The sequence below is a fragment of the Labrus mixtus genome, chromosome 2 (genome assembly GCF_963584025.1).
Source record: "Labrus mixtus chromosome 2, fLabMix1.1, whole genome shotgun sequence".
NCBI lineage: Eukaryota > Metazoa > Chordata > Actinopteri > Labriformes > Labridae > Labrus > Labrus mixtus.
The window spans coordinates 21123897-21139319 of NC_083613.1; the positions used below are offsets into that span (position 1 = coordinate 21123897).

General features: G+C 40.7%; 2 protein-coding genes across 4 annotated transcripts in view; one reads left to right on the forward strand and one right to left on the reverse strand.

Moving 5' to 3' along the window:
• The window catches only part of LOC132988430 (voltage-dependent T-type calcium channel subunit alpha-1G-like), a 35081-nt gene extending 29370 nt beyond the window's left edge, over window positions 1-5711 (forward strand). Inside the window, exons 30-33 of one of the 2 annotated variants that reach the window (XM_061055843.1) lie at window positions 323-643; window positions 744-888; window positions 1461-2014; window positions 3099-5711. In XM_061055843.1, the coding sequence (XP_060911826.1) occupies window positions 323-643; window positions 744-888; window positions 1461-2014; window positions 3099-3794 (1716 nt within the window). In that variant the 3' untranslated portion in view covers window positions 3795-5711. Of the gene's footprint in view, window positions 1-322; window positions 644-737; window positions 889-1460; window positions 2015-3098 lie in introns of both variants that reach the window. The other variant, XM_061055835.1, reaches the window with a different exon arrangement.
• Window positions 5712-6037: 326 nt separating this feature from the next.
• Window positions 6038-15153, reverse strand: LOC132988480 (synaptogyrin-3-like). Of its 2 annotated transcripts, none has more exons than XM_061055912.1 (4): window positions 14160-15138; window positions 12052-12286; window positions 10035-10180; window positions 6038-6992 (listed from the first exon to the last, which is right to left on the reverse strand). In XM_061055912.1, exons 1-4 carry the CDS (start codon window positions 14262-14264, stop codon window positions 6765-6767), a joined length of 714 nt encoding a protein of 237 aa, XP_060911895.1. In that variant the 5' UTR covers window positions 14265-15138; the 3' UTR covers window positions 6038-6764. The 2 variants fall into 2 exon arrangements, with proteins under 2 accessions (XP_060911895.1, XP_060911904.1); XM_061055921.1 differs by lacking the exon at window positions 6038-6992 and adding an exon at window positions 9692-9889 and having other exon boundaries at window positions 14160-15153.
• Window positions 15154-15423: the final 270 nt, after the last annotated feature.

Sequence of the window (15423 nt, forward strand, 5' to 3'; positions counted from 1 at the left end):
ATGGAGGGAAAAGTCTGTGTTTGTGTCAGTGCAAATGTGTGTGTCTGGCAGCATTAGTTAGGAGACAGGCCTAGCATGCAGCAGAGAGAAGATCACTGTTTATATTACGGACTAAAAGCTGCTGACATTAGAGGGTTAGGAGAGTGATTTATTCTTCTGTGACAGGCTCAAAGTCCTTTCATACTCTGAGCAATATCCCCCCCTGTTGGAGAAGAGAGGAAGTGCAACATAGATAATTTATAGATCACCTTAAGAACCCTTATCTTTTGGACAGTTTTTCTTTGTAATCTCAATCCTGTTTTTTTTAATTCACGTTGTCCAGGACACATTACGAGAGTGTCGCCCTCAGGAGCGCCATTGCCTCACCTACCTCCCCCTGATCTCCCCTGTGTACTTCGTCACCTTCGTCCTTACGGCTCAATTCGTGCTGGTCAACGTGGTTGTTGCTGTACTGATGAAGCACCTGGAGGACAGCAACAAGGAAGCACAGCTGGAGGAGATGGAGGAGAGGGAAGAGAAGCGAGAGATGGAAGAGAAGAAGGAGAGGGAAGAGAGGAGGGAGAGAGAGGAGGCCAACCGACGGCACAGCATGGCGTCTCTGGGCGGAGATCTACAGGGCCCAAACGCAGACATACCTGCCCAGGTAACGGACAAGCTGCGTGTTTTCTTTTTTCTGCATGTGTGAGAGGAAAGGAGGTGACAAAAACTTTGACAGTAATGATGATCTCATCTGGCAGGTGCAGGTGGAGGATGAGGAGTGTTCCCATGGCAACTTGCAGAGCATGGGACGCATGCTGTCTCTCCCCAGCGACAGCTATGTTCAGCCTCTCAGATGCTCCCCCTATCCTCCCATTGGCCAGGAGTCCTACTCCATCTACAGCTACTCAGGTAGTTTGGCTTTTTTTTTATATATATAGCCGATTGAATTAAAGAACAGTTTTCCATCTGCTGTAACCACCAACTGATGCTGTAAAGATTATTGCCTCCAGAAATAGCACAGAAATCAGTTTAAGTGTGATAGAGTACAACCAGAGGCAGTGTCATTATAGACCTCAGAGGGAGATTTTTTTTTTTTAATGTATGTGACAAATTGGTAGGATTAGTGTATGCCTTTGAAGCATGTGTTTATCCACTACTGCTTCTATCCAACCTTGAGTATTTCCACTTTTGACATCACAATGGAAGGCACTTTTGAAAGAAACAGTTTTGCTGAGTTTTAGGTATACTGGAGTGTACTAGGGGTAATACAGGAGTTATTTTTTCCTCCTGTCCCATTCCAATTCAATAAAAATACTTGTGTATCGTCCCAATTGAGGAAGAATGACTCCTATCCCAATCCTGTTCTGTTTCATTTTTTCATCCAAATTCTGGGAAGTTCTTGTTTAACTGAAATTGTATCTCTACATTTTTTCTTGTCATCACTTTTTTCTATATAACCTTTGCCACATTATTTTCTGCAGGATCCATGTCGTCTCTGGGCTCCAGCGGAGGTGGCTCACTGCTGCAGGTTCCCGGTGCTCTGCCCACCATCAGCCACGCCTCACTGGGCTCTGGACGCAGCATGAGGCCGAAGATTTTCCTCAGCACCTCTCAGAGTATCGACAGACACTCTTCACACAGGCTGAGTCCGGCCAACAGCATAGAGGGATGCAGGTTGAGCCCGGCTCACAGAATAAACAGACTCAACTCAGCACACAGTATCGATGGATACAAGTTCAGCCCGGCTCATCGGATTAACAGACAGAGACTGAGCTCGACTCGCAGTATGGACGGATACAGACTGAACCCAGACCACAACACAGACAGACCCACACTCCTCTCCAGCCACAGTATAGACAGACACGCCTCACTCAGACTAAGTCCCACGTACAGTGCCAGCAGAAGCCCTTCTCATTGGCTCAGTCCTGAAGACAGTTTGGACAGAAACATGCTTAGTCCGTCCTATGTTCCCGAAAACTCCGCCTTAAGGAGACCGCCGTCCTTCCGCTCTTTAAGCAGACAGCTACAGAGACAGGTTCGTTCTTATCCAATTTCTTCTCTTTATTTCTCACACAAGGACTTCAACTAACAATTTTTTTATTCATCTTAATTTCTGCTAATTATTGTCAGGATTCAAATTTATATTACGTTTATAAAGGAAATGTGAAAAAAGTCTCATCAATTCACTTTTAATAGTTTTCATCCACTCGATAGTCCAAAATCTAAATTTTCTTTAAATACCTTCTGATAAAGAGATAAATCCTTACTTTAAAAGAGCTTGCATCGGCAAACAGTTGAATTACTGCTTTAAAAAATGTATATTTATTTATTTCAATAGCAGCCAACTTATCCATTAAACAAGAACATTTTATAGTGGTGCAAAGAAAGTTTGTGTTGTTGTTTCTATAACTCTTTTGCTTCTTTGTAACTGCCTGTATCGTCTTCTATTTTGCCTCTATATTTTAGAAATCTATAAGCAGACTCTTGAGTATGCACGGCAACTTTTGCTAAATGTTTATCTCAGTTGTAAAGAAGACATGATTTGTAGTATCTCAATGTAAATGACAGAAACATTTGAATAACTTGTTTGTTTTTCTGTAAATTGATAGGATATGCAATTAAACATTCAAGTCCAACCAACACTTACATGTCTGTAAGTAAATCGAAACAGTCATTGGTTGCTGTAAATGTGTCTCCCGCTTCCTAAATGACGGTGATGATACGGTTCAACATGGGTGACTAAATTCATCCCAGTTGTTTTGTACTAGAATGCATTTTAAAGTTCAAGGTTTGGATATATTCCAAACTACAATGTTTGAGTAAAATTTCATTTTTCCTTGGTGGTTTTCCTTTTTGAGGCTAGATAGATGAAAAACAATGTCCACTTTATATGACTCAGCAACTTAGACTCTTTAGCTTTATATTAGCTTCAAGATTGCAAAAAGAATACAAAGCAGGACTGTGTATTTGTCTCCCAGTGTTTTACAGTTTTGTTGCTTCAGAAAGGGATTGCAGTTGAGAATTTGATCCTGGCATCTGTTAGGTGTTTATTTTTTATAAAACATACAACTCATAATCACTTTAAAGTTGTGTATTTGTGGCTCTGTCTATGTCTGCAGGAGGCAGTACGCTCTGACTCTGTGGATCAGAGCGGCTCAGCTGACGATCTGGCAGAGACTCACCTTACTGTTCCAGCTGTCTCTTCTACACCGCAACGCCAGCGATCTTCCAGCGTACACACACTGAAATACGCACACGCCCAGAGGGTCATCTCATGCAGGAGCCACAGCCGCAGCCACAGTGAAAGCACTGGGCAGGAACACGTACCTGAGCCGGCCATCTGCGACTCTGAAACAGATGTGGAGAAGAGGCCCGTCAGCCAGCAGAGCCTGTCCAGTCTGAAGGTCCCAAGCGGCGACTCCACATTATCAGCCCCGCTCTGTAGCTCCAGGGCAGTGAGCCCCGGTCCCAGCTCAGCCCCCAGCCCCCATTCAGATGCTGCCGATGAGGAAGTGAGCAGTATAAACAGTTCTGTTCACACACACTTACACACACAAACTCCAGCAGGCTCCTCACACAAAAGCAGACACCTTTCTCCGAGCCCCGGGGAGCACCGGTGCCGCCTCAGCCAATCAGTGTCTCCGGTGTCCAGCAGGAACAAGAAGCATAGGATGAGTCCGCCGCCAGGAGAGGAGCCTGTTACTATAGCAACCCAGCTGATGGACAGCAGTGTTGAGCTGAGAAGGCGGACTCTGTCCTTCGATGCCACAACCCTCTCTCCTAATCAACCAGAGGGAAGTTCTGTGGAGGACTGAACAAACTCAGTCGGACAGGAGAGATCATTTTCTGACATGGTGGACCCTGGTGCCACTGGAGCAGATAAGTGGGGGCGGAGCCACAATCCAAAACAGGAAAGATACCTGTTACTATTTTTTAAGGACCCGCCAGACGCCTCATCCTGCCCAATCACTAGAATTTCACAGGGTGTTTGAGCAGGACTCTTCCAGGCCGAGTGTGTAGGTGTGTAGGAGTTCAAGGACCCATTGTGAAGTTTTTACACAATATGCACACAAGAAGATATTTCCTTTTCTTCTATCATAGTCCTAGCTTTAGTTCAAACACAGTAGTCCCCTTCCCCCTTCTATATTTACTCCAACACTAACCTGCCCCTTGCTTGATCTCCTCCTTCTACTCTCTCTCTTAACCTTTTCCTCACAACTCAAGCCTTGGTGAGAGTATGAGATAAAATACCACAGAGATGCAGCATGGAGTGAGCTAGTGTGTGATCTGCTCGTGTACACAAAGATGTGTTGAAAAAGAGAAAAACACAGCTTCTGATTGCATCTTCTGATTATTTAATTCTTGCTCAAACAGTTTTGTTTCTTGATAGACTAGTTGTTTATATTTTGGTTTGTAAAACATCAGAAATAATAGAAAAAGGCTCATCACGTTTTTTTTCTCCAAGAACCCTTTTGTCCTATAATGTGCTCAATATCCAAAGACCCCCTCTATTCAAATGTTGAACAAGAGAACCCAGAATCTTTGCATTTTAGAAGATAAAACATCAAATACTCAGCATGTTCAATTATCAATTATGAAAATGAATCACTGATTCATTTTCTGTTCATTGTCTAACAAGTAAACAGTGTATAAGCTTAACATAGTTTTCCATTACTTTACCTTATATCCTGCCCTGATATCTAGAAGTATAGTTGAGTTTCACAAAAGCTGACAAAGGATTTCATATGTAAGTGCTTCATTTATAATGGCACCCTTGCATAAATTGGTGCAGGCACATTTTATTAGATAATTAATTCTACAAAAATAACAAATACAGTACAGAGCATTACAGCATCTTTTAAAAGTTAAGCAACATGAGGATTCTATATATTTAACCATGTGGCATTTTGTATGTTTATTAAGACTAATCTTTACATACCTCATAATCTACAGTAAACTGCCACTGGAGCCACCACTTTTTCGATCGTTCTTAAATTACAGCCAAATTAAACATGGATATCTTTGTGGAATTTGAGAAACTCCCGCCCTTATATACATCCTACCCTGACAGATGGAAAGAAATACATTTGCACTAAGAGCCTCTGAGTAAATAATTGTCTGACCTCGGCTTTCATACTCTCTACCTCGCTTCTTTTCCTGACCCCATCTTTTTGAACATTCAGACTGCTAAGTTTCTCACTCACTCCCTCCACTTTCCTTTTCTCTGTCCTAGTATTCTCAGGGTAGAGGTAGTTCAGATGCAGGTGAGCGTGATGAAGCATGTGATTAGAGGTATACAGATTTAGACTGCCCCCTGCTGTCTGAAGCCGGAGCTGGTTCGTCTCTCCTGATGCGTAAAGACATTAAGCTGTACGGGGTGAAGTTTAGACAGATGCAGATGTACAGAAGGGCTTATTCAGGTGATTTTAAGGTGTGTAAAACTTTGTAGAAAAAGGCAAAGAGTATATTTTATTAACACAGCAGCAATGATGTGAGAACTACAAAGGGGAATTTATACATTTTTGAATGTCAACGTATCTGCTGGAAATGATGGATGATGAGGATGATAGTGTTATAGGATGTTGATTATAATGATGATGATGATTATAATGACGACTCTGGCTGATGCAAATGTTTATAACATTGGTCCGCCAGAATGAAAGCAGGGAATAAAATGCTCACTTGCTGTAACATGATTGGAAAGTGATGGAATAAAACCACTTCCTGACTGACTTTTATTTGCCTACTTTACTTTGCTAAAGATCTCTTCTTTCTCCACATATAAAGGCGTAAAATGTGTGATTCACTCCGCCAATGTCCAAAAATAAAGCCAACACATCTGCCGCCTGCTGCTGCTAATGAATTCAACATTCATAAGCAACATTCACACTTTCTAATTATAATCTTCCAGCAGATGTTGTTTAATATGCCTAACACATCCTTGGATCTTGGTCTCAATACATAAAAACATTTTAAACACTTGCACACATAGCAGGAAGCGAGAAAAAAAAAACAAGTAAAAAATGATGTGAACAAAGGCAGACGCGAAGCTCCGGTGTAGTGTGCGGTGTGTTAAAGGACCGATTTTATTTTTTATATTTCATTTTGCCACTTCAGCATATCACAATAAAATATTGAATCACATTAATATTTCACACTGAAACACTACAGCATTCTGAATGCATTCATCTGTCCTGCCTTTATTTCCTTGCCAAGAAAATATACCAAATTTACTGCATCTCATTTACTGACATTCCTATTTGTCAAGCTGCCTGTCCGTCTTAAATTTCAGCCAATGACAAGCCCCAGGTCTGCAAGCTTGTGATTGGTCACGGGGCAACAAGAGCCTCACTCTCTGTATCTCATTCTTGAAAGACCCAAATGGAGCTTCTTCACTGATCTACATCTATGTTAATCTGCACCTCACCATATGAACATGCAGTCACAATGTGTGCATGTGTGTGTGTGTGTGTGTGGGGGGGGGGGGGTTCTTCCAAGTATACACGTGTTTCCAGGTGTGTTAGAGTGAGTACAGTTGTGTTTACGTGCGCTGATATCTGTCTGTGTGCGTGAGTGACTGTGTGTGCATGAGCAGAGGACAGTTATTCTCCACACAAGAGAGTTACAACTAACCAAGCAGAGCTAGCAGTTGCCATGGTGAAAATAGATCATACATCACGTGACCTGAAATTCCCCCCAATCCAAAGAGAGGAGCGGGTCTGTGCCCGCGTCACTCTCAGTGTTGTTCTCGTGCTTCCTCTGTCTGACTGTCTGTCCGCCTGTCTCTAGAAGGCAGGAGCCATGGGTCTCTGCTGTGTGAGCTTTTGCGGGTCTAGGGTTTCAGTGAAGGGCGGGGCCTGATAGGGGTTGGTAGTTACAATGGTAGCTCCGCTTGCGATAGGGTATGGTGTGGCTCGAGCATTGCTAGGAGCGGGTTCCAGGTGTTGCCATGTGAACAAGTTTCGGCTGCTTCCATTTAGGAAGCGACGCAGCGCACTCAGAGTCAGCACAGCCTGTTAGTAACACACAAACAAACACACGTATTAGCAGAAGCTGTTAGTTACACTCTGTGTAAATACATAACAGTTACAGCAAAGACCACTGATGGTACATCAACATAGACCACACGTGAAACCAAAATACATGGCTATGGGCGCTGACATATTGTACTGGCAGCGTTATTTTGACCAGCAGGATTAACTTAACTAAAAATGTAGAGAGAACAAATTCAGTTTTTTTGGAAAGTTCAATGACTGTATTGTTAGTTTTGCTTTATGTTTCTTTTCTTCCTTAACTTTTCTAATTCAGACACACACCTGAAGATCTTGGAGGTGCTGCATGTGTCAACAAGCTGTCTAACATGACATTACATCTGCCTTAAATTCCACTAAATTTCTCAGAAAAACTAGCGCTTGGACATAAATCAGTACGTTAAAAATTATCACGACAGAATCCCTGTGTGAGAAAAATGTGACGTGTCCTTTAATTAGCACTAGATTAGCATATGACATATCCTGCAGTCAGTCAGCAGGGGGAGCTGTAAGTCTTTTGGCTTCAATTCCTGACAGCTTTTTTCCATCAATCTTGATATGCAATCTATGAAATTGGTTTACTATAATGATCAGGAGGTACAGTATTTGCTGTATACTGTAAATGGAAATCAGTCCATGTGAAGTTCGATCCTGGACCCATCAGCAGTTAAGATTCCAGAAATCAGCTATTCTAGTGCAGCTTACATAACTGGTCTGGTCATACACGTTGTCTCTAAACTTTAACCTAATTCTATATTTGCTAGTCAGGCTGTAAATAAGGCTGCTGTATGGTGAAAGGAAATCTTGCCACAGATATATTTTATTAGTCTTTCAAAGCACAGCTGTCTACATTACCTGTTTGACAAACTAGCATTGACCAGCATGGAAATCATGCTGGTCAATGGATTTTGAAGCAAGGCCCCCAGTTGCCAATGTGTTGCGAGAGTAAAAACTATGTAAAGAAGTCCTTCAAGGCTATGTTGCTTTAACAAAATCAGTGCTAATGTCAATAATGCCAATGCTTATATGCTAGGTGTCAGGTGCTAGTGTGTTAACATGCTACTTTTGGCAGATAAGCAGGAATGACAATCTAGTTATTGCTGAAGGGAGAGCCTTTAGTTTTGCAGGTATTTGGTAATGAACATAATTGGATGAACCTTTTGATGGCTCTTTAAAAAGTCAAAGGAAAACCAAGGTTTGTTGGATTCTTCCAAACGACCAGAAATGCATGTACAAATGTAATGGTAATCATTTTCACAAAGTTGTTGAGAAACTTAGTTTGGATTTAGAACATTGTTGCCTTCACTAAATCAAGCCATTTATTGTGGAAATAAAAACAAAATAGAATAATTCCTATAACTTTCATTTGTCATTCATTTCTGAGAAGTGCTGACAATGATTTCCAGTCCTCCCCAAAGTGAACAAATCATGGAAACAAAATCTGTACCCATAATTATGTTAACATTTTAAATGATGGTACATCAATCATCATCATCAGTTTGCTGTTTATGTTTTACCAAGCAGATGAACATTCAGATTAAAACTTGTAGGCAACAGAACCATTGTCATCTGACTTGTAATAGATCATAGTATTACACCCTCACTGATTGGTATCCTCATGTCTTTAAATACTCCTTACTCAATGTAGACGTATGTAGATTTTTGGTCAGCAGATAGTGCTCTTCAAGTTCAAGAAGACAACCCTGAAGATGTCACTCAGATGTTAGAAAGCCAGAGTTTCACTTCTCATAACTAGATAACTTAAAGTAATGTGCAAAATGTTTAGATTACCTAAAAAAAAGAGTGAAAAAGTCACACAATTTGGTTAGTTCGCTGTCCAAGGCTATAAATCCTCCATAGAAGAAGAATGGCATTATGTCTTCATGGAACAATAAAAAATGACTTCAAAGTTTAAAATAAGATCTTTTGTAAGATACTGTACTTCTTTTGACACAATTACAGGTTAACTCCTCGACATTCTCTGACAGCAAGATGAATGGCTGCTTTAGGTTTGGTGGTAAGATTGCTATATTATGCACTGTGGGTTTTCAGTTGAAGATAAATCAGTCTGACTGGTCATGTTTTCATTTATTAAAGCAGGGAAGTCTGGCTGAGAGAAGGTCCTGTTTCCACACTCTCTCCTTGAAACCTTACAAAGAGCACTGGCGGCTAATCTGAAGTGTTTCTTTTTTGTTTGGTCAAAGTCAAACTCTAGCGTTAAGGAGGAATAAGTCTTGAAGACATGAAATTCATTTCATCTTCAAGTGATCTTGAAATAGATTGATTTTTTTTTTCTTTTCTTCAAGACATATATTGGGATTTTTGTGCCTTTATTAGAGAGACAGGACGGTGGATAGAGTCAGAAATCAGGTAGAGAGAGTGGGGAATGATATCCGGGAAAGGAGCCACAGGCCAGATTCATACCCGGGCTGACAGCTTGGAGGACTGTAGCCTCTGTACATGGGGCACGCGCACTAACCACTGTGCCACCCACCAAAAGGGTTTTTGGTTACATGGCCGAAATAAGGTCTGTGGTTATTGCAAATGGCTAAATGGCTAAATGAGAATCAGCCAATTCTATAGCTTAGTATTATTAAATGAAACCTGACACTACAAACAAACTTTAGCTGTTCAATCTGAAATACACAGGCTGGACTCTGTGTGTGCACGTGTTTGTGCATGTGTGTTTGTGTGTTTGTGTGTGTGTGTGTGTGTGTGTGTGTGTGTGTGTGTGTGTGTGTGTGTGTGTGTGTGTGTGTGTGTGTGTGTGTGTGTTAGACTAGAGAGAGGGCGGGAGGGGTCCTGGGCAGGAGCCTTTGCTTGTCCTCCATGAAGGAAATACTCTTAAATCTGTTCATTTCCAGCAGACACTGATACCCCTGGAATACATGCGCACACACACACACACACACACACACACACACATGATGATGCACACAAACACACATGAATGTAGACACAGGCGTAGGACACGTTTACACAGACGACCACAAACAGGTAAAAAAAAAAGCATACAATACAGACCCAGGAAAGGATGGAGAAGAAGCAGAAAGCAATGGTGGCTCTGGCAGCATCCGAGCCCTGCGCCAATGGGAGCTCATCTGGAGAGGTCGACTGCCACTGATTGGCCAGAAAGCAGAAGCCAACAAACCACAGGAAGCTGGCAAGACCTGGAGGTAGGGAAAAAATGTATCATCATCATTCACCTGTATGTTGCATATGTTTTCTTGAACTGTACTTTAATGAGTGAACCAAAGACCGTATAAAACATGAGCGCAGTCTAAATGATGTCACCCAGTGGTTTCTGAGCATTTTGAAGCCAAACAATGGCGGTTGCCACAATGATAATGCAGATTCCAACTAAATTTGGATCTAGAAAAGGCAAAGAGCTCCTGTTGAGGTGGACCTAAAGCCTCCAGGCAAACACCTACAGCGTGCGTCCGTCAGTCAAATTAGTCTAATTAAGTCCTAATTAATGAAAGTGAATGCATAACTTTTGCCCAACATAAAAACCAAGAAGATACAAGATAAATCAACTCAACAGTTGTCTACATTAAACAAAGGAGATACAATTTTTAAGTTGCTGGTCGTTGCCTTTCCCTCTGCAAAGTCTTTCTGCTAAACTAATCTAAGCGAGCCAGTTACTGGCTGTAGCTTCATATTGACTGTACAAACAGACAAGTAAAAAAAATATATAGTTAATAACACAACTCTTGTCAACTAAATACAAATGCATATTTTCTAAATATATTAAACTAGTGTTTGAACAGTGGAACCAATAACCCAAATTGGGTTATGTCACGTATCTTGGACATTTTTATAATCGTGGATTAGAAGGTCATGGTTTCAGCCTGTTGTCAGGAGGATTAAAAAAAAACTATGAGGAAGATTTCATGAAAATTGATTGGAAGTGTAGCATTGGCGTAAGAAGTATTTATGATAATTCCTACTCATGAACAGGCAATAATGACTGACCTAATTCATTAAAGCAACAATATGTAACTTTGCCACCTTAAAGTAGTAGTTCTGAAGGTCAATTTGATCATACAATAACTTTTAACAGAGAGAATGGCGTCTCTCCAATGTCCAGGTTGCCTGTTTACTGCACTATGTAACTATGTAACTTTGGCAGCGGGCCGATGTCATCTTGTGAGAAGCTTGTACGTAAAAAAGCAAGAAGCCGGACATACAGAAACCATCCGATGGTAGAGTGCACTTCCCTACAGATATTATTCATAACAGATCTGGATGTAACTTTAGGCTGTGTTGTTATCAACAATGTTTGGGACCACTTGATTACTGCGTATTCGGTGTCATCGTTGACTCATGTTTGGCAGCTTTGTCGGGTGCAGAAGGTCATATAACATAAGTCATGTCTCAGTATTTCATACAAACAAATCCTTCTTAAGCCAAAAAGTTGACTTTTTCTTTGTTGATCTTCTAGTTAGCTTTATAAATTTAGAAACTTTCAAACAACTAGCATAATAAATGACCCTCTCCAATGAAGCCATTTAGCCACAGCCTAAAGATAGCATGGTAACAGTTGAATATGCACACAGATACTCCACATGCAAATCATTTTGCAGACATCGGGGTGAAGACACTTTGAGAGTCATATCTGTGAAAAATCCTCAAATATTACTGTACCTATGGTTGTTTGGTTTCTCACAATGTAATGACGGTTTGCACTCTCAGCGGTTGTCTGCAAGTTGTCTAAAAGGTGTCGTAACAGCACTGTGTCTTATGACTGTATTTTCACTCAGAGACCGTGACGCCCACCAAACCTACATATTGTTGCTTGAACAAGGCCTCAGCGGAGGTCTACGCACTCTAAGAGTCTTTCTAGTTACTTTTTATTCTTAATACAGGATATTATGTTTATATGTTATTCTGTCTTCAAAATGATACAGATGATAACATTTTGCCATTTCTTTCGGATGTTCTCGCTTTTTCATGTTGAAGCCTAAATATAAATGTTTAGATTTCACCGCATATTCATTTCATTTTCTTTCAACAGCGGTCCATTTATAATTAAGTGTACCAGAAAAGACAAGGTCCAGCAGGACAGCACGTCTTCTGTCCTTGACGCTACTGATGGAGGGAAAGTAAACATCCAGGATTAGGAAAAAGATGCTGCCAAGGAAACAGGCCACGCCGATAGTGACGCCGTAGTTACAGGCGTCTGCGTTGTTGTTGAAGACGCAAAGCAAACGCTCACTGCCGATGTTGATGTAGCCCTCGTTCACAATGCAGCTGAACACCACCATGGAGAAAACCTGCAGGGAAACACACATGTGCTGATTTATTATCTAACAGGCAGAAGAGAATGAACTCACACTGGAGTATGAATGCCTGTCATTCCTCATAAAGGCCACAGATGAAACTGATTTAAGATACAAACACAACTAAGTTTGTAATAGTTATTTTGGGTCTACAAACAACCAAGAATGGATATCAAAACTTTAGACAGGCTGCTTAAAACAGCTCACACTGAGGAAAAAAGGAATAAAAAAAACCCTAAAAAATCAGCATCAGAGAAAAGCAGATCAGGGCCTGAGCAGAAGCAATCAATGAAAATACGTTCATAAGATTGTCTACTAACTATAGATTTTCCTCCATCCAAATTGGGATGAAGAACCATTCAAGGTGTCGTTGTTTGTTCACCCATGTTCCAAAAACAACAACATAATTACAACTTCCCCCTCCTAAAATGTTTCTAGCCAGGCAGATATTTTCTGAGCGCTTGGTTATTATTTATCTATCAAACCTGCAAATGTATTGCCCCCAGGGGGAACATAAAGTTTTTTGAATTGAATTAAATTAAATTGAAATGTGACTTATTGTTTGTCTAGGTAATGCATGTATTTGGAATATGTTGTTGTTTATGTATTTGTGGTCATTTTATGTCGGGCTGTAGTTCTGCCCATTCAATCCATTTTCATTTAAAAAGAACAAAATATGATGGACTTTTTCTCTCGCTTAACACTTTACATAAAGAGACTGTCTAGACAGCTCTCTTTGTGATGTTATTTAAAGACCCAACATGAATAGCATTGTCAAGCACTTGGGAACAGTGGCAAAGAAAAACTTATTTTAACAGGCAGAAGCCTCGAGATGAACCTGACTCACTGGTGAACACTGAACGGTCATGGAGCGACGAGATTGTGATTTTCAAGCTCAATGCTCCCTGCACTTCATGTAATTAGAAGGATTCACTTTGATTTCAGCTGCTTTGTGTCACATTTACTTTTGATATGTATTGTAACATGATCACTAAAGCATTCAAAAGCACATGACGTTAAGGCTGCGGTTAGAGTAATTAAACCCAATCTAAACAACCATTATCAGCAGCTTAAACCTTTAGAAATCATAATCATTTTGTGGGTGATTTACATTTAAGGGCTATTTGAATTTGAAAGGTAACTGGTAACTTTTGTAGTTGAGTACAGATGCTTTAAATGTAAATTCTTGAAAAGCATGTAGGGCCTATATATGCTTCAAATTTGTATTAATTTAATTAAAACTATTTAACGTGCTGACATGTTACAATTTGTATCTGTTTTTTCTTTAGATATCTTCTTTTTGATTTGATTTTGTTTCTCCTCCCTTGTTATGTTTCACTGCTTGGTGTGCTTTGCGGCAGATGTGTCATGAAATGTAATTATAAGACAGACAGGGAGAAGGTTTCTGTCCCTCTTCTGAGCTGCGCCTCCTTTAAAAAAAACGAATTACTTCGAACGAATTATTCCTCCAGGGCACAAATTAAACGCTGTGTGGTGACTCACAGCTGCACTGACATTACACAGAGAGGTGTTACATTCTGCCTAGCGGGCATTTTAATCAAACACATGAGCACCATCTAGACACAAAGAGGCTCCAGATAAACATATGGTAATCAGAAGCTGCTGCTGAAGCTCGAGCAGCATCACTCACATGATTTCTGATCATCCTTATCGATCTACAACACATTTTAGAAATCAGTAGTTAGATCTTAATTTAAAATCTGGAGTAGCCTATATTAATCATGAGCTGGCTGTGTATGAACAAAGCGCGAGATATACCAAGACAATGTGAATGAAACAGAGCAGGTTTGCAGGTAGGCCTGTCCCATTCATAGAAACCTTTACGTTGCAGAGGATGCTCACTTACCCATGACATCAGCCTGAGGATGGTGCGGGGATGCGTGAAGAAGGCGACCGGATCGAAGTTGACGCTCCCGGCCTTCCCGGCGCCGTACGCGCCCGCTGGCTGCATCCCTCCGGCTTTCTGCTTCACCGACGGTCGCTGACAAAGAAGAGGAGACGGAGAAAGAGCTGCTCGGAGCGGCGGCGTCCTCCTCCAGCCTCCGTGTGAAGTCACAGCGCGTCACCGAGAGCTGAACACGCTGCACCGCAGACTACAGACTATAGGCTATGTCTGCTCATTATGGCATTACATAGAAATCCTTAATGTAAACCCATGGATTTTTTTTTTTCAACTCGTTTTTATTGTGTGTAGCCTATTGTTTTGTAATTGTATTTTTATTGTTCTATCTTTCTCTTTGTCTCTATTTCAGTATCCATTTTTTCATTAAGGGAAATGCTAATAAACTTACCAATGCCACACAATACAATAGGCTAATTCAAGGCAGGCAATATTTAAAAAATAGTGCAGTAGGCCTATCTTCTTATTATTTTATTGGATTACATTTAGCCTATTCTAAAGTTATTTTATTAACAGCGGCAGGTTAGAGCTAGGTCGGTCGACTGCACCCCTACAAAGATTTTTGTTAGCCACACCAATGATCAATTAAAATCAAAAGAAGCCAACCAGTTCCGTTTTCAATTAGCCTACTTTTGAAGGCTATAGCCTACCGCTATCCATGGTCCTTAAGCCTCTCCACAACACGAGTCACAGTATAGTAGCATCATCACTAGACTACGTCACTCACGTAAATGTAACCCAATAATAAACAGGGAGGGTCAAATATACACCTGCATATTTCATAGTTTTTCTGGTTATTTACACAAAATTGTCTGTTTCATGTTTTTCTGAGAGCTGAATTCCTTCTTCCTTTGTTTAATTCTTTGTTATTTCTACATACTCGGTTGCATATGTTATGGGTGTCCATTGTTTTGGCTAAGTTTTATTTTTTTCACAATATGTTTGTAATAAGTTTGTAGGAAGCCCCTAAAGTCCCAAAAAGAAGAGAAAAAAATGACAACAAAATGAACCTTCATGATGTGTCTCTTTTGTCATACATTTTGACTAACATGTCTAGAATCTTTTTTTAACATGTAACTGCTGCTGACAAAGCTTTGCCCCACCCACCCCAGCCTCCTCCTTTGTTCGCCCTTATTCGGGGACTGCAGTACCCATTTTAAATGCTACGTGTCAGAATTACATATTGCTCCTTTGACATCAAATATGACAA

What these genes read in the sequence shown, in the direction of transcription:
- LOC132988480 (XM_061055912.1), bottom strand. Translation starts at nt 14,264, where the DNA reads ATGCAGCCAGCGGGCGCGTACGGCGCCGGGAAGGCCGGGAGCGTCAAC. An exon ending in TCCTCAGGCTGATGTCATGG is followed by an intron (nt 12,287 to 14,159) that starts GTAAGTGAGCAT and finishes GTTTCCCTGCAG; the next exon opens with GTTTTCTCCATGGTGGTGTT. An exon ending in GCTGGACCTTGTCTTTTCTG is followed by an intron (nt 10,181 to 12,051) that starts GTACACTTAATT and finishes CCCTACCTCCAG; the next exon opens with GTCTTGCCAGCTTCCTGTGG.